The 24,156-nt window shown below is 47.7% G+C and overlaps 1 protein-coding gene across 2 annotated transcripts in view; it reads left to right on the top strand.

The window, feature by feature from the left end:
* LOC140389249 (EEF1A lysine methyltransferase 3-like) overlaps nt 1–23,754 on the top strand; it is a 28,118-nt gene extending 4,364 nt beyond the window's left edge. For both annotated transcript variants that reach the window (XM_072473428.1, XM_072473427.1), the window contains exons 3-4: nt 19,501–19,612; nt 23,249–23,754. In XM_072473428.1, coding sequence (XP_072329529.1) covers nt 19,501–19,612; nt 23,249–23,661 — 525 coding nt within the window. In that variant the 3' untranslated portion in view covers nt 23,662–23,754. The remainder of the gene's footprint in view (nt 1–19,500; nt 19,613–23,248) is intronic.
* The last annotated feature ends 402 nt before the right edge of the window (nt 23,755–24,156 follow it).

Below are 24,156 nucleotides of genomic sequence, written 5' to 3'. Positions count from 1 at the left end.
GAACAATACTAATATTTAAGAAGCATGTAGTTAAGTAATTTAAACGGCATAGCATACAAGGCTACAGACAAAGTGTTGCAAAATGTGATCAGAATAGATCGGTGCTTGATAGCCAGCATAGACTCAATGGGCCGAAGGGTCTCATACTATGCTGTAAAAATATATGATTCAATTACTCCGATTTCCATTTCATAATAATGTGGCGTCCCAGCTTTAATGCCTTCAATTTTTCGAAGTGTCCTGACATCTAATAAGCTAACAATAGCTTCCAACATTTTCCCTATGACTGATTTTAAATACTTCTTCTAATTTTTTGTTATTTACCACTTTAATGGTACCGTCCCCGAATCCAAGGAATTTTGCAAAATTAGTACCTGCACTATCTCATTTTCCACTGATTTAAAAAGCCAAGGATGAAATCCATCAGGATCTGGATATGTGTAAGTATTTCCCAAGTCTCTCCCTCCCTTCCTAATGTAAAACTAGATATCGGATGTTACTTGTATATTCTACAAAGAAGATTGATGCAAAATATCTCTTCAATTTAGTTTCCAGATTTTTATTTTCCATTATTAAGTCCGCAGACTAATTTCTGACAGGAGCGACGCTCCCTGTGTTAATTAACTTCTTAGATAAGTGTGGTAGTCACCACTGTTTGTATAATACGTATGTGAGAGATAATACAGTATGGTTCCTGTACTACAGGTACGGGGGTAGATCCCTGCCAGCTGGCTCCGCCCAGTAGGCGGAGTATAAATGTGCGTGCTCACTGAGTTGCAGCCATTTCGGCAGCAGCTGCAGGAGGCAACACATCTCTGCTTAATAAAGCCTCGATTACTCTCTACTCTCGTCTCGTCGTAATTGATAGTGCATCAATAAGTACGTATAGAATCTCTTTCAATCCATCTTTATATTTCCATCTAGCTTTCTCTTTTACCCTACCTTTTGCTCCTTCGTAAACATTTTGGCATTATTTTCTGTTCTTTATATTCTGTCGAATCTCTGACCTGTCCCCTGACCTTCTGCAGTTATATGCATTATTCTTCCCTTACGTTTGAGACTATATTCAGTCAGTTACTTACAGATGTTGGGTCCACCCCTCAGGCTGTTTCTTTCTCAATGGAATGTATACTGTCAATTCATAAATATCTCATTAATGGTGGCCACACCATCTGTATTGATCTAAACCTTCATCTCATTTGCCAGGTAACATAATCTCACCCTTCTTTCATTCCTACACAATTTCCCTTATTTAAGTTTAAAATATGAGCCTTCAATGCACTATTTTCTCCCTCACTGTGGGTGTAAAGTTCAGTGATATTATGTTACTGCTGCAGAGGGGCACCTTCACCATGAGGTTATCAATTAATCCTATCTTGTTGTACAATAGCACTTCAATTATAGCACGTTCCCTCATTGGCTCCAGAATGTGTTGTTGTTGAATACAATCCCAAGATAATTACCAATGTTTATTGTCATATTTTTCTGACACTGTCCCATTATTTATTATTTTATACTCTGTCTTACCAGAAAGTTACACTTGATGAACAAGCACATTTCTCCCACCACTGTCTTTTGCCTTTTTCATTTATCACCACAACAGACATTGCTTCACATTCAGGGGCGAAATTCTCCGGTATCGGCGCGCTGTCCGCCGACTGGCGCCCAAAACGGTGCAAATCAGTCGGGCATCGCACCGCCCCAAAGGTGCGGAATGCTCCGCACCTTGGGGGGGCCGAGCCCCAACCTTAAGGGGCTAGGCCCACGCCGGACGAATTTCCGCCCCGCCAGCTGACGGAAAAGGCCTTTGGTGCCCCGCTGGGGTGGAAATGACATCTCCGGGCGGTGCATGGGCGGGAGCGTTAGCGGCCGCTGACGGCATTCCTGCGCATGTGCAGTGGAGGGAGTCTCTTCCGCCTCCGCCATGGTGGAGACCGTGGCGAAGGCGGAAGGAAAAGAGTGCCCCCACGGCACAGGCCCGCCCGCGGATCGGTGGGCCCCGATCGCGGGCCAGGCTACTGTGGGGGCACCCCCCGGGGCCAGATCGCCCCGCGCCCCCCCCAGGACCCCGGAGCCCGCCTGCGCCACCTTGTCCCGCCGGTAAGGTAGGTGGTTTAATCTACGCCGGCGGGACAGGCATTTTAGCAGCGGGACTTCGGCCCATCCGGGGGGGGGCCCGCCAAGCGGCGCGGCACGATTCCCGCCCCCGCCGAATATCCCGTGCCGGAGAATTCGGCAACCGGCGGGGGCGGGATTCACGCCAGCCCCCGGCGATTCTCCGACCCGGCAGGGGGGTCGGAGAATCTCGCCCCAGATTCCTTGAACTTAATTCATCCCTCAATAATGCACTTACGCCATCATTAATCCCACCTTTACAAGCTTTTCTGTGCTTCCTACAAATCACCTATTCTTCAATGTAAAGCTCCTGGTACAGGACATCCTGCAGCCATTTGTCTCGAACAGTTATCAGTTGTACATATTTATTTTTAATTGTGCTATCACCTCATCTGTTTTGTTTTAATGCTACGTGTGACCGTATAGATCCAGAACCATGAGTATTAACATTTTATTATTTTTGTAACCTTTAGACTTGACTGCTTCTTACTCTTAGATTCTTTATCTTTATCCCTTCCCATATTAGGTAATTTGGACATTCTGAATTCTCCCTCAGTGTACCCGAACAGGCGCCGGAATGTGGCGACTAGGGGATTTTCACAGTAACTTCATTGCAGTGTTGATGTAAGCCTACCTGTGACAATAAAGATTATTATTATCCTGTCACCTTCTGTTTATCATTTCCAATATTATGACGCATGTCTCTTGCTTTATCTCCTCTCTTTGACTCGCCACATTTTCAAATTTATCGCCCTTTCTCCCACTATGTAATTTAAAAGCCTCTCTCCGTCCCTCATTATGTGGCTCACTGGAAACCGGCCCCAGCATGGTTCAGGTGGTGAAACACCCAAACTGTACTCGATAATCTCTGTGCTGTAACTCTTTCCCCATGTAATTGCCATGGGTCACAATGACTGGATCCTGCTTCCCTCTGCAAGTTCCCCGCCAGCCCTGAGAAGGTGCCCCAAACCCTGGCGCTGGGCAGACAACACGTCCTTCTGGATTCTCGCTTTTTTCTGCAGGGAAGTGTCATTCCCGTTCACCACACTGTCCCCTACCACCGCTACATTCCTGTTTGCAAACCACTCCCCCGACTTGCACCAAGGGGCAGTGGTTGTTTTCAGCATTCACTCTGCGGCCCCCACTCTCATCCAAACACGATGAAAGGTGTGTCGACGAGGGTCGTGCAGTTGATGGAGCTTACATGGATTTTAGCAATGCCTTTGACAAGGTCCCATATGGGAGAATAGTAAGATGGCAAATGCACATGGGACACAGAGTAACTTAATAAGGTCGATTCACGATTGGATTAGTTGTACGTGAGAGGGAGTGATGACTGAAGGCTGCTTTAGTCACTGGAAGCCAGTGTCCAGTGGAGTACCACAGGGATCTGTGCTGTGCCATTATTATTCATCGTTTATATAAAAGACATAGATGACAATGTCAGGGATAGGATCAGTAAGTTTGTGGATGACACCAAGATTGGCTGGGTGATTAACAGTGTGGTTAAGTGTCTCGGGTGACAGGAATATAGACACGATGGTCAAATGGGCAGATAACTGGCAGATGCCCCTATGAGGTGATACACCGTGGAAGGAGTAATTTGACAAGGAAGTATTCAATAAACGACCTGACACTGGGAGGTTCTGAGGACCAAAGGTGTAATGATATGTATATAGTCAGAATAGTGAAATGTTAATAATTGCATCTATGTGCAAATCAATTGCTAGAGGGCATTACTAATTCACTGCATAGATGACAGCCTCTCTAGGAATTCTGGGAGAAGCTGATGGAGAAGCTGAACAGAACATGGAGAGAGTAGAGTGAAAATAGATTTGAGATATGATGCACGATCAATTGCACAAAGACTTGAGTTGGATACAACTGAGGCTTTATTGCTCTAAGATGTGTGGCCTCCCACAGCAGCTGGCGAAATGGCTGCAGCATGGAGGACACACACATTTATACTCCGCCTACTGGGTGGAGCCAGCAGGCAGGGACTACCAATGTACCAGTAGTACAGGTCCTACCATACATCACCTAATAGAGGTGCAACAGTGGTTTACCACATTCACCCCCTGTTAAAATTGAGTCCGACGGGCGTGGCGGAGAAGTATATACAACAAATGGGTTTTACATTTACAAAATTTGAGAGAAACAAAATGTCTTTTGAAGTCCAGTGGACCAGTTAGAGGTTTAACCGGTCCGGGGCCTTGATGTTCCACTGGGAGCGACGTAGTGGTGGCGGCGATGCCGATGCTGTTCTGGTCTTCGGTGACTCCGGGAGCGTGCCAAAATCCTCTTCATCCTCGGGCGTGGGCAGGGGGAGGACGGATAGTCCTGGGGGGGTTAATGCTGGGAGCGCCGGGGGAGGGGAGGGTGGCGCCGGGCCGGAGGGGTGTGTGTGTGTGGAACCTGCTGGTGCCAGGTCCCTGAGGGAGACAGTATCCGGGCGGATGTCGGGGTACGCCATGTAGGCATACTGGGGGTTCGCATGGAGCAATTGCGCCCCCTCCACCAACGGGTCTGCCTTGTGGGGTCGGACGTGTCTACGGAGCAGGACGGGTCCTGGAGCTGCGAGCCAAGTCGGGAGCGACACACCGGATGTGGACTTCCTGGGGAAGGTAAAAAGACGTTCGTGGGGTGCGTTATTCGTAGCAGTGCACAGTAGTGACCGGATGGAGTGTAGTGCATCAGGGAGGACCTCCTGCCAGCGGGAGGTCGGGTGGTTCCTGGACTGTAGGGCCAGTTGGATGGCCCTCCATACCATCCCGTTCTCCCTCTCTACCTGTCCGTTTCCCCGGGGGTTGTAGCTTGTCGTCCTGCTGGAGGCGATACCCCTGCTGAGCAGGAACTGATGTAGCTCATCACTCATGAATGAGGATCCCCTGTCACTGTGGACGTAGGCGGGGAAGCTGAATAGTGCGAAGATTGTGTTGAGGGCTTTGATGACGGTGGCAGACGTCATGTCGGGGCATGGGATAGCGAAGTGGTATCTGGAGTACTCATCGACCACACTGAGAAAATACGTGTTACGGTCGGTGGAGGGGAGGGGCCCTCTGAAATCCACGCTGAGGCGCTCAAAGGGGCGGGAGGCCTTCACCAGGCACGCACGGTCCGGCCGGTAGAAGTGCGGCTTGCACTCCGCACAGACCTGGCAGTCCCTGGTGATTGTCCGTACTTCATCAACGGAGTAGAGCAGATTGTGGGCCTTTTTAAAATGGTACAACCGTGTGACTCCCGGGTGACAAAGGCTGTCGTGCAGGGCCCGGAGTCGGTCTACTTGTGCGTTGGCACATTTACCTCAGGATAGGGCGTCTGAGGGCTCGTTGAGCTTGCCGGGGCGATACAAAATCTCGCACTTGTAGGTGGAGAGCTCGATTCTCCACCTCAAGATCTTATCGTTCTTGATCTTGCCCCGCTGTGTGTTATTGAACATGAAGGCTACCGACCATTGGTCAGTGAGGAGAGTGAATCTCCTGCCGGCCAGGTAATGCCTCCAATGCCGCACAGCTTCAACGATAGCCTGGGCTTCTATTTCGACGGATGAGTGCCGAATTTCTGAGGCATGAAGGGTGCAGGAAAAGAATGCCACGGGTCTGCCTGCCTGAAGGAGGGTGGCGGCTAGGGCGACGTCTGATGCGTCGCTCTCAACTTGAAAGGGCAGTGTCTCGTCTACTGCGTGCATCCCGGCCTTGGCGATATCGGCCCTGATATGGGCGAAGGCATGTTGGGCCTCGGCCGTCAGGGGAAAATGGGTGGACTGTATGAGTGGGCGGGCCTTGTCCGCATAGTTTGGGACCCACTGGGCGTAGTATGAAAAGAACCCCAGACAGCGTTTGAGGGCCTTGGGGCAGTGGGGGAGGGGGAGCTCCATGAGGGGGCGCATGTGGTCGGGATCGGGCCGCAGAACTCCGTTCTGGACCACATAGCCGAGGATGGCTAAGCGGGTCATGCTAAACACGCACTTCTCCTTGTTGTAGGTGAGGTTTAGGAGACTGGCGGTGCGGAGGAATTTAGCAAGGTTGACATCGTGGTCCTGCTGGTCATGGCCACAGATGGTGACGTTGTCTAGGTACGGAAAGGTGGCCCGCAAACCGTACCGGTCGACCATTCGGTCCATCTCCCTTTGGAAGACCGAGACCCTGTTGGTGACGCCGAAAGGAACCTTGAGGAAGTGATAGAGGCGACCGTCTGCCTCGAAGGCAGTGTATGGATGGTCCGATTTACGAATGGGGAGCTGGTGGTAGGCAGATTTGAGGTCTACCGTTGAGAAGACCCATTACTGTGCAATCTGATTGACCATATCAGATATGCGTGGGAGGGGGTACACGGCGAGCTGCGTGTACTGATTGATGGTCTGGCTGTAGTCCACGACCATCCTGTGCTTCTCCCCAGTTTTAACTACTACAACTTGAGCTCTCCGGGGGCTGTTGCTGGCCTTCCCGAAGCAGCCGCTGGACCTCGGACCTGATGAAGATCCAGTCCTGGGTGCTGTACCGTCTGCTCCTGGTGGCGATGGGTTTGCAATCCGAGGTTAGATTTGCAAAGAGGGAAGGTGGATCGACCTTTGGGGTCGTGAGGCCGCACACAGTAAGGAGTGGTAGAGGCACGCCGAATTTCAGGGTTAGGCTCTGGAGGTTGCACTTGAAGTCCAGGCCGAGTAGTAGGGCAGTGCAGAGGTTAGGGAGGACATGGAGGCGGAAGCCGCTGAATTCTACGCCTTGGACCGTGAATGTGACCGTACAGTACCCTCGGATCGCCACGGAATGGGATCCGGGGGCCAGGGAGATTCTTGGTTGGCGGGGTGTACCGCGAGGGAGCAGCGCCTTACTGTATCCGGGTGGATGAAGCTTTCAGTACTCCCGGAGTCCACCAGGCAAGAGGTCGCGTGTCCATTGATTTTAACGCTGGTCGATGCGGTGGCCAGGTTGTGCGGACGAGACTGGTCGATGGTCACTGAGGTGAGTCGTGGTCGGTTGTCGCTGGTGTCGGATGATGGGGAGCCCGGGGGGCACAGGTCCTGGAACGCTGGCGGTGCCCATGTGCCGTGGGGGAGACAAGGTGGCGGTGCCTGAAGATCTTGAGGAGGACAAAATGGAGGCGCCCATGGGCCGCACGTGTTGTGCGGAGGGGATGATGGCGGCGCCCACTGGCCGTGCTTGGTCTGAGGGGGAGAAGATGGCGGCGCCCACTGGCTGCACGTGGTCTGAGGGGGAGAAGATGGCGGCGCCCACTGGCTGCACGTGGTCTGAGGGGGAGAAGATGGCGGCGCCCACTGGCCCGCGTGTGGTCTGGGGAGGTGAAGATGGCGGTGCCCATTGTCCGTGAATGAGGGGGTGGGGGCGATAGCGGCGACTGCACAGTCCTGGCACAGCGCGGCGAAGAGCCCCTTCTTACCACAAGCCTTACAAAGGGCAGCGCGGGCCGGGCAGCGTTGGCAGGAGTGTTTCTGCTGGCCGCAAAAGCAACATTGGGGACCTCCGGGTATGCTGGCTGGCTCGTAGCGCAGGTGTATTGGCTGGGGCAGCCGTTCGAGCGCTAGCTTCTTTGCCCCTGCTAGGTCACGCGTGGCCCCTTCTAACAGTCGCTGGCGTATGAGGTCTGACCCAAATCCCCATAAGGAGGTTTGAATGTTCCGTGGCCATCACGGCCTGACACTCACAGTCCCGGATGAGTGGGATTAGGTCCCGCCAGAAGTCTTCTATGGACTCACCAGGGAGTTGAGAGCGAGTGGCGAGTACGTGCCGGGCGAAGAGCGTGTTCATCTTCTGAGCGTAATTTTCTTTGAGAAGCGTCATAGTTTGGCGTGTCCTGGATCAGCGGAAAGACGTTGGAGCTCAACCTTGAGTACAAGATCTGTATTTTCTGAGCCTTCGAGACAGGGCTGGGCGCCGAGTTGCTGTGCGCCTCGAAACAAGCTAGCCAGTGCTGAAAGTCCTTTTTGGCGTCGCTTGATTGTGGATCCAGCTGCAGGCGATCCGGCTTGATATGGAGGTCCATCTTTTGAAAATCTTAGAGCAATAAATTGATGCACGATCAATTGCACAGAGACTTGAGTTGGATACAACTGAGGCTTTATTGCTCTAAGATGTGTGGCCTCCCACAGCAGGTTGCGAAATAGCTGCAGCATGGAGGACACACACATTTATACTCTGCCTACTGGGCGGAGCAAGCAGGCAGAGACTACCAACGTACCTGTACATCACCTAATAGAGGTGCAACAGTGGTTTACCACAAGATATATAGCACAAGGGCAAGTCATAGTGTAGTTAGTAGTTAGATAAACTATTGAATACTGTCGTACAGATTCAAATGCCTCAGCCTTGTTTTGTACATATGTTTATTATCTATAACTCAGTAGAGTGTGCAAACTTCATTTGATTAGTTGCGTAATAATGAATTACTTTGTTTCAATCTTTTGATTGGTATATTCTTTGTCAACACTACATCTAGTCATTCTGGAGGAAAAGACAAAGAATACAACATACTACCAGTCATGGTAATATAACAAAAAGAACCTTGCCTTGTTTGTCCGTAGATATCTGAAGGCGGAAGGGTACATTTTTAGGGTGGTGAAAAAGGAATATGCGACACTTTGCTTTATCAATCAAGGCATAGTTTACAAAATCAGTGAGGTCATGTTGGAGTTGAATAATCTTTGGTGAGGCCACTACTGAGGTACTGTGTGCAATTCTGATTGACATATTATAGGAAGGATGTGATTGCACTGGAGGGGCTGCAGAGGAGATTCACCAGGATGTTGCCCCGTGGGGATGGAACATTTCACTTATGAAGAGAGGTTGGATAGGTTTTAATTGTTTTCGCTGGAGAAAAGACTGAGGGGCGACATGATCGAGGTGTGCAAGATTAAGAGGAGCATGGACAGGACGGATAGGGAGCAGCTGTTCCCCTTAGTTGAACGGAAAGACATGGGGGGGCACAAGGTCAAAGTGAGGGGCAGAAGATTGAGGCAGATGTGAGGAAAAACATTTTTATCCAGAGAGTGGTGACGGTCTGGAATGCACTGCCTGGGAGGGTTGTAGAGGCAGATTGCTTCACACCCTTTACAAAGTACCTATATGAGCACTTGGCATGTCATAACATGCAATGCTATGAGACAAGTGCTGGCAAATGGGATTCGCTAGGTTGGTCAGGTGTTCCACATATGTAGGTAGAGACTCAATGGGCTAAACTTACCCATGGAGGAGCCCAGCACATATGTACAAAACAAGGCTGAGGCATTTGAAACAGTGTTCAGCCAGTGGTGATCCATGTCAGCCTCCTCCAGAGGTCCCCAGCATCACAAATGTCAGACTTCAGTTCATATGATTCACTCTATGCACTATGAAGAAAGGGCTGAAGACATTGAATACTGCAAAGGCACTGGGCCCTGACAATATCCCGGCAATAGTACTGAAGACTTGTGCTCCAGAACTTGCCTCACCCCGAGGCAAGCTGTTCCATTAGAGCTACAACACTGGCATCTACCCGGCAATGTGGAACATTGCCCATGTGTGTCCTGTACACAAGAAACAGGACAAATCCAACCCAGCCAATTACCGCCCTATAGTCTACTCTCCATCATCAGCAAAGTGATGGAAGGGGTCATCAACAGTGCGGCACTTACTCAGCAATAACCTGCTCACGGACGCTCAGTTTGGGTTGTGCCAGGGTCACTCAGCTCCTGACCTCATTACAGCCTTGGTTCAAACATGGACAAAATAGTTGAATTCCGGAGGTGAGGTGAGAGTGATTGCCCTTGACATCCAGGCAGCATTTGACCGAGTATGTTATCAACAAGCTCTGGCAAAACTCTCCGCTGCTTGGATCATACCTGGGACAAAGGAAGATGGTTGTGGTGGTTGGAGGGCAGTCATCGCTGCTCCAGGACATCACTGCATGTGTTCCTCAGGGTAATGTGCCAGGCCCAACCACTTTCAGCTGCTTCATCAATGACGTGCCTTCCATCAAAAGGTCAGAAGTGGGGATGTTTGCTGATGACTGCACAATGTTCAGCACCATTCGCGACTCCTCAGATACTGAAGCAGTCCATATCCAAATGTAGTAAGTGTCAAGTTACATTTGCACCACACAAGTGCCAGGCAATCACCATCTCCTACAAGAGAGGATCTAACCATTGCCCCGTGACATTCAATGGCATTACCATCGCTGAATTCCCCATAATCAGCATTCTGGGAGATACTATTGATCAGAAACTGAACTGGACTAGCCACATTAATACTGTGTTTACCAGGGCAGGTCAAAGGCTCGGAATCCTGCGGTGAGTAACTCCCTCCTGACCCTTCAAAGCCTGTTCACCAACTACAAGGCACAGGTCAGGAGTGCAATGGAATACTCTCCACTTGCCTGGATGAGTGCAGCTCCAACAACACACAAGAAGCTTGACGCCATCCAGGACATAGCAGCCCGCTTGATTGCTCCTCCTTCCACAAACATTCAAATCACCCGCCACCGATGCACATTGGCAGCCGTGTGTACCATCTACAAGATGCACTGCAGTAACTCACTGAGGTTTCTTCGACAGCACCGTTCCATCCCGCAACCTCTATCATCTAGACAGGCAAGAGCAGCAAATACCTGGGAACTCCACCACCTGGAGGTTCCCTTCCAAGCCACTCACCGCCCTGACTTGGAAATATATCGCCGTTCCTTCGCTGTTGCTGGGACAAAATTCTGGAACTCCCTCTCTAACAGCACAGTGGATGTACCTACACCTCAAGAACAAAGAACAAAGAAAAGTACAACACAGGAACGGACCCTTCGGCCATCCAAGCCTGCGCCGACCATGCTGCCCGACTAAACTAAAATCTTCTGCATTTCCGGGGTCTGTATCCCTCTATTCCCCTCCTATTCATGTACTTAACTGCAGTGGTTCAAGACGGCAGCTGACCACCACCTTCTGAAGGGCAATTAGGGATGGGAAATACTTGTTGACCTAACCAGCGACGCCCACGTCCCGTAAATGAGTAATGAAAAACAAATAAAAAAATAAAGGGCCTCTTCTGCACTGTGTCTTTCTGTGATTCTCTGAAAGAACCTCAACTTATTGCAGAATTGCAAAGCCTGAGGCTCCTGCACACTTTCCCTCTGGTTCCCCATCCGCCTCACTCACAGTCACACCCTCCTGTTACTGACCACCTACCAGTTCAGCAGATCCTATGCTAATTGGTATGACTTCCTACTTGTAAAAATCATCCAAGTAACCTTCCACACCCAGTACCTCTCCCATCACCTATGGCACCTTCCCATGCAATCGCAGAAGGTGTGACACCTGCCCTTTTACCTCTTCCATGCTGAACATCCCAGGCCCAAAACACTCATTCCAGGTTCAGCAGCGTTTCACTTGCACCTCTTCCAATTTGGTCTACTGCATTCGCTGCTCCCAATGTGGTCTCCTCTATATCGGAGAGACCAAACGCAGACTGGGTGATCGCTTTGCTGAGCATCTTCGGTCTGTGCGCATTCAGGACCCCGACCTTCCTGTTGCTTGCCATTTTAACACAAGACCCTGCTCCCATTCCCACATGTCTGTTCTTGCCTGCTGCAATGTTCCAGTGAAGCTCAACGTCTCATCTTCCGGTTAGGCACGCTACAGCCTTCCGGCCTGAACATCGAATTCAACAACTTCAGATGATCAGCTCTACCCCACCTTGACCCATTTATTTTCATCCCATTTCATTTTAACTGTCTTTTACCATTTCTCTCTTTCTTAATATATATTAACCCCCCCCCCCCCAATCGTATCAACCTTTCTGCTCTTTGCTTCCCCCTTCCCCTCCTCCCACATCTCCATCTGTCACAGTTCACCCTCTGATGTTAGTTCCTCTGCTGTTTGGCCTTTCACATATTTTGTTCTCTCTGGGACTGCCATTAACACTTTTTCCCCTTGGTTTCTGTGGACATTAGCACCCGGTTTCCCTGGGTTTCTGTGGCTATGACTCATCTTTCATTCTCACTCCACAGTATGAATATTTCCCACTTTCTCTGTCTGTTAGCTTTGACAAAGAGTCATCGGACTCGAAACGTTCGCTCTTTTCTCTCCCTACAGATGCTGCCAGACCTGCTGAGATTTTCCAGCATTTTCTCTTTTGTTTCAGGTAACCTTCCCCCTCCCTGGTGTTTGACAACGCAGCCGACAGTTCAGTTATTCTGAGCCAAACCCCTCGAGCCACAAACATCTGAGTTTATCCCCAGATCACACTGGCATCCAGGAGCCCCCACATGCTGCAGCTGTGATACATCACCTGACCTGCCATCCTTAATGTGTTTGAATCAGTTTCTTATTTGCAATGCTCAATAACGTATTTTCCTTTTTTATATATCTTTGATTAACCTAACCACCAATTGGTATTCTTTCTAACCTTTAACCTCGTCAAAAAGTAAAACGAGGCTTTCGTACATTCTAGAAGGATGGGAACAGTTGAAACCATTGAGGAGTACAAAGAAAGGAGGACAGTACTTAAGCAGGAAATCCGGAGGGCTAGGACGGGTAATGAAAAGTTCTTGGCAAGTAGGACTAAGGTGAATCCCAAAGCATTTTATTCATATGTAAAAAGCAAGCAGGTGGCCAGGGAAAGGATTGGACCACCTAAGGACAATCGGGGAAATATATGTGTTGAGCCAGAGGAAATGGGCGAGGTACTAAATTAATACTTTGCATTAGTGTTCACGAAAAAAAGGGTCTTTGTGGAAAATGATTCTTGGGTAGGGTGTGTGGACAGTCTGGATCATGTTAACATTGAAAAGGAGCAGGTATTGGGTCTTTTAAATGATATTAAGGTAGATAAGTCTCCTGGGCAGGATGGAATTTATCCCAGAATATTGAGGGACGCAAGGGAGTAAATTGCCTTGACTGACATCTTTGTATCATCATTGGCTACAGGTGAGATCTGAGAGGACTGGAGAAAAGCTAATGTGGTACCGCTATTTAAGAAAGGTAGCAGGGATAATCCTGGAAACTATAGACCGGTGAGCCTCACGTTGGTAGTAGGAGAGAGTTCTCAGGGACAGGATTTATACCCATTTGGAAACAAATGGACTCATTAGCGATAGACAGCATGATTTTGTGAAGGGAGGTCGTGCCTCACTAACTTGATCCAGTTTTCTGAGGAGGTAACAAAGATGATTGATGTGGAGAGGGCGGTGGATGTTGTTTACCTGGACTTCAGTAAAGCCTTTGACAAGGTGCCTCATGGCAGACTGGTACAAAAGGTGAAGTCATACGGGATCAGAAGTGAGGTGGTAAGGTGGATACAGAACTGACTTGGTCACAGAAGACAAAGTGTAGCAGTAGAAGGTTTTTTTTCTGAATGGAAGGTTGTTACTAATGGTGTTCCACAGGGATCTGAGCTGGAGCATCTGTTGTTTGCAGTATGCATAAATGATTTGGAGAAAAATGTAGCTGGTCTAATTAATAATAATAATCTTTATTGTCACAATTAGGCTTGCATTAACACTGCAATGAAGTTACTGTGAAAGGCCCCTAGTCGCCACATTCCAACGCCCGTTCGGGTACACGGAGAGAAAATTCAGAATGTTCACAGATGGCATCAAGGTTGGTGGAGTGGCACATAGTGTTGAGGATTGTCAGAGGCGACAGCAGGACTTAGATAGGTTGGAGACTTGGGCAGAAAAATGGCAAATGGAGTTTATTCCGGACCAATGTGAGGTAATGCATTTTGTTAGGTCTGACATAGAGGGGAAATATACCGTAAATGGCAAAACTCTTAGGAATATAGAAAGTCAGAGAGATGTTGGCATGCAGGTCCACAGATCTTTGAAGGTGGTAACACAAGTGGGCAAGGTAGTCAAGAAAGCATACGGAATGCTTGCCTTCATTGGATGGGGCATCGAGTATAAAAACTGGCAAGTCATGCTACAGTTGTATAGAACCTTGGTAATGCTGCACTTGGAACATTGTGCACAATTCTGGTCGCTACACTACCAGAAGGATGTGGAGGCTTTGGAGAGGGTGCATAGGAGGTTTACCAGGATGTTGCCTGGTCTGGAGGGTATTAGCTATGTGGAGAGACTGAATAGACTCGGACTGTTTTCATAAGAAAGACGGAGATTGAGGGGTGACCTGATAGAGGTCTACAAGATTATGAGGGGCATAGATAGAGTGGATGGGCAGGCACTCTTTCCCAGGGTGGAGGGGTCAGTCACCAGGGGGAGTAGGGCTGAGGTCCATTGGGCAAAGTTTAGAGGTGATGTGCGAGGCAGGTTTTTTTCACTGAGGTTGGTGAGTTCCTGTAACGCGTTGCCAGTGGAAACAGTTACATTAACGGCATTAAAAACACATCTTGACAAACACATGGATAGAACGGGTATAGAGGGATACGGCACTAGGAAGTGCTGAGGGTTTTGGCAAAGCTTGGTATCATGACCGGTACAGGCTTGGAGGGCTGAAGGGCATGTTCCTGTGCTGTATTATTCTTTGTTCTTTGTTTACCAATAAAATACACCTTAACCACTTTCAAGACGCTCAGTAAACATTGCCCCTCTACCCTGCAGATGAGAAAGAACATATTCCTACAGGGTATAAGGGCAAGAGCAACGGCGGACATGCTTCCCTTCCTCACCTAACTCTTTAATCACCTAACTTCAAGAATTGTGTTCACAGCCACAAGGGATGAATGGAGGAATTTAAGATATATTGCATTATATGTATTTGGTGCGGTAAGGGTTAAAAGCCTGCGCAACTGCATGTATGACTGCTGCAGTCACGTTTTTAAAAAAATCCTGGTTTGCAAGGTTTGGAACCACATTAAAAGCTTGTGTTAATTAACGTTTTCTTTGGGATTAAGGAGGGTTTCCTCTGGTGTTAATTAGATTTCAGCTTCTGAGATGAAGTCAAGGAGAAGCCAAGGCACCAGGCATTTTGCAGAAAAGCGGAGGTTAGTTGCAAGTTAGATGGAGCTCTGAGCAGATGTCAAACATTTGTCTCTCACCACAGTTGTGTTAAAGATATGCCTGTAGACAGATTAGCAGTCTTTCCGCGCAGTTCAGACTTGCCTGATTCGAAGGTGAGCTGAAACAAGCTTATGACGAAATACAGCCAGAGTTTCTGCATGGTTCTGACAGGACTCAAATCTTTTCTTTAAGCAGTGTCAGAAGATTCCTCTTTCTCAAAGAACATCTGTAAAGCAGGCATTTCTGAGTGGTAATTGTTTTAACAGTGAACTGAGAGCTGAGGGGCGGGATTCTCCGACTCTCCGTGCCAGAATCGCACCTGGCATAGGTGCACACAATAGCCGGTCATGCTGGAAATCTGGCGTGACGGTGCTTCCCCAATTCTCCATGGACCCGCTAGTCGCGTGCACACGGTCGCCGCGGCGCCGGTCGGGAACCGCAATTCTCCACGGGTGGGCAACCGGTCAGTCTCCTGCCAAGTTCTGCCGAGTCCCGCCGGTGTGGTTCCAACCTGGTACCACCCAGCAGCAGCTCGGACCCTCGGCCGCGGTGGACATTCTAGTGGGGGGGGGGGGCTCCACAGGGTTCAGGCCTGTGATCGGGGGTTCTGATCGGTGGGTGCCTGCGATATGTAGGTGGCCTACCTCCTTCTGCGCGGGCCTGTTGTCGGTCTCCGACATATTGCTCTGCGCCCGCGTGGAGATGGCAACCACGTGCACGCCCGGACCCGCGCTGGTTGTGCATGGCCACCTTTCAGCGCCGGAACAGCGCACAGCACTCCGATGCCGTGCTGGCCCCCCCTGAAGACCGCTGAATTGCTGGGCCAGGAATCCCGGCCAACATTGTTTTTGCTTTTTGTTTGAGTGGGAATAAAGATAGCAGTTAAGGATTATTGAAATCACCTTATTGATTAAGGGATCATTGTAAGTTATTTTCTGGTGTAATATTAAAGATGTTTTAACACTGTGTTGCTGTAAAATTTGTTTTAATCTATGCTATCCCTATCCCTATTTCATCATGAAACCACTCCTGGAGTGAGGTATACTTTCCTCACAGTTTTACAAAGTTAAAATAAAATCTTGAGGATTCTATTCAGTCCGCTGTCCACTGTTGGGGTCTTGACCAGGATTGGTAAAACATAGCCCATGCTATGTCGCACTGAAATGTCAGTTTATATCCTGCTGAAGGATTTTGGTCATCCCAGTTACAGAAACAGTGGTTTTGACTGTTTTCGCCAAGGAACTAAGTTCAATTATTCTTGCAATGGCGTTCTGAAAATGTACGTAAGGCTTTGGCCAATAAATTGCAGTTAAATGCAAAATACAAACAGGAGTGAGACTTTTACAAAAAGGATTAACACTCATTTACTTCTCCGTACTGCCAGTCTCATGGCTCTTCTCCACAGTGCGACCAGCACTGCCTCCATTGTTTCTTGCTGATTGTAACTGCATGCACTATACCTTCCTCACAAATTTCTCTGACATTCCTCCGTCTGTTTCACCTGTGTATTCCCAGAGATAACCTCTTTCCTGGTGTGCCAGAGTCTATTCAGATTGTTATTCTCTTTCACGCTCAACCCCATCAGGAAAACAGTATCACTGCTATCTAGAAGTATGCATGCTGTTATTTTTCAGACATACTGTAGCACATTTGACAAACTGTTTAAATGTCATTCGTCAGTATCCTGCACAGCTTCATATTTTGTCAGATTTATCCCCCGGTCAATCCATGTTGTCTCTTCCCTTGTATCATCAGTAAATTAGATCACGTTGTGTTGTGTTTCTGAGTCAGTTTATTTCCGCGAATGACAAACAGCTGTAGCTCGCGTTCTGTGCATTGAGTAACCCCACTCTGAATTTTGCCCTTGCATTCACGTATGATCTCCAACTGGGATGAATGGGAAAACTCGCCTCGTGTGTGGGCCACATGAATGGTCCTTCTTCATCTCAGTGGGCCGCAAGATTGAAATCAGGCTTGTTCACTAATCCTGCCCCCATGAATAAGATTAAACACAGAATATTTGTGCACTGCCTGACAAGTCAACTAGCTCTGCCTGGTGGCCACCCATTCCCTTCCTGCCTGGGGAGTATGAACCTGCATTGTGACCACCTCTCTACACCTGATTTCCACCATACTCTCTGCCTCGGGGGTTACTCCACAGTGTCTCGGGGTTCGGGAGATGCAGCTGGAGAAACTTCCTGCACACGAGCTGGTCCTGGGAACTGGAAGCTTTCCTGGTCTCACACATGGAACATTCAGAGTAAACCATGACTTGGAGTTCTCCTGCATGGTCTTGCACCTTAAACCAAAATAATCCTTTTTAATATCAAACAATATAAACCAGGGTCCTTCTTCACCATGCTTTGTTGTTGTAGAATATATTTCTTACAAACAATGAATCACAGAATGATATCTTAACAATTGTAACCAAAAGTAGTAGGGCTACCTACCCAACTGTACTCACAAACAGCTGTTTATCTTTCCTTAGGAGATATAAACATCCACTCAGCTCTTTTTTATCCTTTCAACCACCTGGTTCTGCTCTTAGATTCACATTTCTTTTATTTGCTATTTCTTTCCTTTACAAAGAATGCAATCATGTCGCCTATGGAAGAACCAGGTATCACTGATGGAAACCTCCGGGAGTCCACTTATAAAAGCATACGCCCAGTCAGCTGAAGTTGCTGTCTGTTTTACATTGAAATGTGGGCGAGTGCTGACCATCTCCCATCAAACGTTACAGCCAAATCAGGACCATTCCTGATGCCAGGTGAACTTGTAGGATCAATAGGAAAGTAGTATAGAAATGGTGAAGGATTGGAAAACAAAACGGGTCTGAGTGTCGTAATACATGAATCACAAAAAGGTTAATATGATGGCACAGCAAGAGGTTAGGAAGGCAGATGGAATGATCGAGTTTATTGCAAGGGAATTAGAAAATACAAGTGCGGATGTTTTGTTAATATCGCATGATTTGGATTTTTGGATTTTGTTTATTGTCACGTGTACCGAGGTACAGTGAAAAGTATTTTTCTGCGAGCAGCTCAACAGATCATTAAGTACATGAAAATAAAATAAAAGAAAAAGAAAATACATAATAGGGCAACACAAGGTACACAATGTAACTACATAACACCGGCATCGGGTGAAGCATACAGGGGTGTCGTGTTAATCAGGTCAGGCCATAAGAGGGTCGTTTAGGAGTCTGGCAACAGCGGGGAAGAAGCTGAGAAGCTGTTTTTGAATCTGTTTGTGCGTGCTCTCAGACTTTTGCATCTTCTGCCGGATGGAAGAAGCTGGAAGAGTGAGTAAGCCGGGTGGGAGGGATCTTTGATTATGCTGCCCGCTTTCCCCAGGCAGCGGGAGGTGTAGATGGAGTCAATGGATGGGAGGCAGGTTCGTGTGATGGACTGGGCTGTGTTCACGACGCTCTGACATTTCGTGTGGTCTTGTGCTGAGCAGTTGTCATACCAGGCTGTGATGCAGCCAGATAGGATGCTTTCTATGGTGCATCTGTCAAAGTTGGTAAGAGTCAATGCCGACATGCCAAAATTCCTTAGTTTCCTGAGGAAGTATAGGCACTGTTGTTATTTCTTGGTTGCAGCGTCGGCGTGGGTAGACCAGGACAGATTTTTGGAAATGTGTACCGCTCAGAATTTGAAGCTGCTAACCATCTCCACCTCAGCTTTGTTGATGCTGACAGGGGTGTGTACAGTACTTTGTTTCCTGAAGTCAAAGACTAGCTCTTTGGTTTTGCTGGCATTGAGGGAGAGATTGTTGTCGCTGCACCACTCCACGAGGTTCTCTATCTCCCTCCTGTATTCTGACTCGTCGTTATTCGAGATCCGGCCCTCTATGGTCAGATCTGGAGTAATGATAACAGTTTTGGTCTGCTTATTTGAGGAATGATAAAATAGACTCAGAAACAAATCAGGGACGCGACTGGTTCCACGGATGAGGGTGCTATGTTGTGAGGAAATGTTGGACAGGTAGGCCCGACATCCATTCGGGTTTTGAAGAATGAGAGATGATGTGAATGAAAATGCTGCGGGAAATTAGGTGGATGCTGGATGGATATTTCCCCTTATGGAAGAGTTTAGAACTAAAGGATATAGTTTCAAAATTAGTGGTGTCCTTTTTACAATCCTGATACACCGATCTATTCTCTCGCAGAGGATTGTGAGTTTTTGGAATACTTCCCCCGAGAGAATAGCGCACGCTGGGTAATTGAATATCTTAGTTTCTTAATTGACAAGGGTCAACCATATAGGGGGTAGACAGGAAAGTAGGTTTGAGACCACACCTGACCAGCAAAACTGTTCTAAATGGTGAAGCAGACTCGATCAACTGAATGGTTTACTGCTGCCCCTAATTTGCATGTTCACACGCTCACATGATGCTCTTTCACTGCTGCATTGTAACACAGAAATATGATTTTTCATGTTCTAGGCCCTTGGTCTGTGTCAGTACTTTGAGGAAGAGGGAATAAGATTTTCGGAGAAGAAAGTGATTGAACTTGGAGCGGGCACTGGAATTGTGAGCATCCTTGCTGCTCTTCTGGGTGAGTAAAAGACACCTGGGGCGTCATTCTCCGCCGGCGGGAGTCTCCGTTTTGCCGGCGCCCGGGGGGTTTCCCGACGGCGTGGGGCTGCCCCGCAATGGGAAACCCCATTGACCGGCCGGTGTTACGGAGACTCCCGCCGGCCGGTCGGAGCAGAAATGTGGCGGGGCGGGTAGGAGAATTTCGCCCCTGATGTACCAACAAGAGGAACAATAATTTTTGAAGTGTGAATGAAATGAATGAGCAACCCTCTGTGTGTGTGGTGCTTGTGCATTTTTCAATTCTTTCATGGGCTCTGGTTACCAGTGGCTAAAGCAGCATTTATCTCCCATCATGAATTGCCCTTGACAAACAAAAAAACTAAGAACAATACAAAGAACAGGCCCTTCGGCCCTCCACACCTATGCCAATGACATGTCTTATCTAGACCAACCAGCTGTATCCTCTGTACTCTGTCTGTTCATGTGACTACCCAGATGAGTCTTAAAGGTCGCTAACGTATCTGCATCAACCACCTCACTCGGCCGTGCATTCGGCCACCACCACCCTCTGTGTAAAAACCCCCCCCCCCACATCTCCACTGAACCTTTCCCCCCTCACCTTGAACCTGTGCCCCCTTGTAATTTTCAATTCTGCCCTGGGGAAATGCCTCCAACTGTTCACCCTCTCTATACCCCGAATAATTTTATAAACTTCTATCAGGTCACACGTCAGTCTCCGTCTCTCTAGGGAGAACAATCCGAGTTTATTTAGTCTCTCCTCTTAGCTAATACCCTCCATACCAGGCAACATCTTGGTAAACCCTTTCTGTACTCTCTCCAAAGCCTCCACGTCCTTCTGGTAATGTGGTGACCAGAATTGGACACAGTATTTCAAATATGGCCAAACCAACGTTCTACATAACGGTAACATAATTTTTGAGCTTTTATACTCGATACCCCGTCCTATGAAGGCAAGCATGTCATATGCTTTCTTTACCACTGTTTCCACTTGTGCTGCCACTATTAAGGATCTGTGGACCTGCACACCCAGTTCTCTCTGTGTCTCTATGCTCCAGAATTGAATCTACCAAAATGAATCATCTCGCATTTGTCCGGGTTAAACTCCATCTGCCATTTCTCTGCCCAATTTTGCAGCCTATCTATATCCTGTTATATTCTCTGACCATCTTCACCACTATCCGCAAATTCTGCAATCTTAGTATCATCCGCAAACTTGCTAATCAGACCAGCTACATTTTCTTCCAAGTCATTTATATATATTACAAAGAGCAGAGGTCCCAGTACTGATCCCTATGGAACACCACTAGTTACAGACCTCAATTCGGAAAAACACCCTTCCACTGCTACCCTCTGTCGTCTATGGCCAAACCAGTTCTGGATCAATCCAGCTAGTTCACCTCTGACCCCATGTGTTTTAATCTTTTGCACCAGCCCGCCATGAGGGACTTTATCAAATGCTTTACTAAAGTCCATGTACACAACATCCACAGCCCTTCCCTCATCAACGTGATTATGAACCGCTTTCTGGAGATGCTACAGTCCATGTGCAGTACAAACCCCACAGTGCTGTTAGGGAGAGAATTCCAGGTTTTTTTACACAGTGGCAGTGAAAGAACAGCGATATATTTCCAAATCAGGATTGTCTGTGGCTTAGAGGGGAACTTGCAGCTGGTGGAGCTCCCAGACATCTGTTGTGCTTCTCCTCCTCGCTGGTAGAGGTCTCAGTTGGAAAGTGCTGTCTAAGGAGGCTTAGTAAGTTGCTGCAGTACATCATGCAGATTCTATACAGCGCCGCCAGTGTAAACCACTGGTTGGAAGAAGTAAATGTTGATGATGTTGAATGATGGTGACTGGGTTGCCTATCCAGTCGGCTGCTTTGTCACAGAACCACAGTCTTGGTACAGTGTAGGAGGAGGCCCTTCATGAAGTGGCTCATGATGTTTGGGCCTAGCACACTGCCTTGCGCAACTGTTGCAATCATGCCCTGCGATTGACATCGTTGATCACAAACACCATGACCATCATTCTTTTTGCTCGGTATGACTAGATGTAATGTTATGTAATGTGTTATCAACTACTGCGGCTGAATTTTGCCTGCTAGGAATGTGGAGCACGAGTAATTTAAGATTATTAGCACAGAATCCTTAACAGCTTTTCTACATACAAATTATTAAAAAATAATCTTTATTATTGCCAATCAGCCTTGAACAAACTTAATCACCAAGCCTCTACAGCTCTCTGCGGTAGAGAATTCCGTAGATTCATTACGCTCTGAAAGAATAAATTCTTCCTAATCTTTGGCTTAAAAGGTCGACCCCTTCCTTTGAAATTAGACCCTCTGGTCCTAAAGTTTCCCACAGGGGAATCAGCTTCTCAGCATCTCCCCTGTCAAGCCATCAAGGATCATACATGTCCCAATAAGGTAACGTCTTCCATTCTGCTTAACTGCAATGATTACAGGCCCAACATACTCAACATCTCCTGATAAGAAACTACCTCCATATCCAGGATCAACCAAAAGAACCTTCCATGGACTGCCTCCAATGCCAGTATATCTTTGCTCTGGTAGGATACTATTTACCTGGTTGTTGCACCCTGAGAAGAATTCAGCAGCCTTGGAGGGGGCACAGTGCCAATGGAGGGGGCACAGTGCCAATCCAGCAGAATGCTACCAGATTTAAGATAGGTACATTATCAGGACAGATTGCAAAGAAGAGTCTCCAATACTTTGAACTTGTAAGGTTATAGGATGATAAAAGGGCTTCATATTGTCGACAAAGGGGAACTATTTTCATTGTTTGGAAATTCAGAACAAGGAATCACGCATTCAAATTCGAACCGAAAATGTCAGTGAAAAAAATCACGATGTATTATTTTCCCAACTAAAAGGTAATAGTAATCAGGAAATATCTCCCAAATATCTGTGATGCAGGGAGACAATTGAATGATTCAAAACTTCGATGGAATGATTTTTTATTTTGGGAGGGATATTGATCAAAACTGGGAAATAATGTGAAGATATGCATTAGATAGAATCTGTTGAGATGTGTGGTGATGTAATTATGAAAAATAATCACTAATTTCTTAGAGGGGTGGGTAAACATGTTTTGGGGTAATTTATTAAGAATACGCCCATGTGAACAGACATATATGGACATAAAGCTAGATGATATCAGAGCTGTTGAGTGATGTGTGTGTTCTAGCTGACAGCAAATGGGAAACAAAATCTGTATCACATGACATACTTCCTTTCTAGTGATGCCATGCTGCAACCCCGTAAATGCATATTAGAACAGAACCTGCTTTTCAGGCTGAGTAACTTGCCCTCTGCCTACATTGTTCCTTATTTCCAGAACTTAACTATCTCAAATGGGGGCATCAATACATGATTTTACAATATTACATTTAAAAGGATGAATCACCAGTACTTCTAACCTGCTGTCCCCTGTTACCGTGATTCTTTACCTCGAGTGCCCAGACCCGGAGAGTCACTGATTACTTGTGATGTTACTTCCAGAGAATGTTCGTAAAATGGGAAAAAGTAAATTATAGACATGGTGCTTGGGAATAAAGTTTACGATGTGCCCCCATTCACGGCGATAACGGACATAAGTCTCTCTTTTTCTCGTTTCAGGTGGCAATGTCACTATTACAGACAAACCGGAGCTGCTGAATCGAATAGAACGGAATGTGTCTTTCAACATCCCTTCTTCCTTCAAACCTCAGGTCAAAGTCCGTGCCCTCCGCTGGGGCCTCGACAACAGCCTGTTCCCCTCAGACTACGACTATATCCTCTGCTCGGACATTATGTATTTTCATGACAGTATTCCTTCAATTCTCGAGACTCTGCTGCACCTCAGCAACGAAAAGACAACCATTTATTTTGCCTCTAATTTGTCCTATGGCATGAATTTGACCAGACAGGGCCATGTGACCCTGTCTCAGTATTTTCAAACTGAGCTTGTTTGCAGATACAATGTCGAAGATGTTAACGTCTACAGAATGCGTCTCAATACTCCATCCACTCTGCAGCTCCACAATTCATAATGGAGAAGTTGGTTTGTTATACGATGGGATCATTCTAAAGCTGAATAATTTTCACTAAATATTTTTCATAGTTTGCATGTTGTAATTTCCTTTTCTCCCATTCTACATAAAGTCTTGCATAGCAACTTGAAGCAAGAATTATACTGTTCAGTAATTCATAATTAAATCCAACATGATTGTTTTCTCTCAGTAGATGCAGACATGGGGCAAAATTCTCCGTAATCGGCGCGATGTCCGCCGACTGGCGCCAAAAACTTCGCAAATCAGTCCGGCATCGCGCCGCCCAAAGTTTCGGAATCCTCCGCATCTTGACCGTCTGAGCCCTAACCTTGAGGGGCTAGGCCCGAGCTGGACTGATTTCCGCCCCGCTAGCTGGCAGGAAAGGCCTTTGGTGCCCCGCCAGCTGGCGCGGAAATGACATTGCCGGGCGGCGCATGCGCGGGAGCGTCAGCGGCCGCTCACGGCATCCCCGTGCAGGCGCAGTGGAGGGAGTCT

Source organism: Scyliorhinus torazame, chromosome 14 (assembly GCF_047496885.1).
Source record: "Scyliorhinus torazame isolate Kashiwa2021f chromosome 14, sScyTor2.1, whole genome shotgun sequence".
NCBI classification, from domain to species: domain Eukaryota; kingdom Metazoa; phylum Chordata; class Chondrichthyes; order Carcharhiniformes; family Scyliorhinidae; genus Scyliorhinus; species Scyliorhinus torazame.
This window is presented reverse-complemented; position numbering and strand designations above follow the sequence as displayed.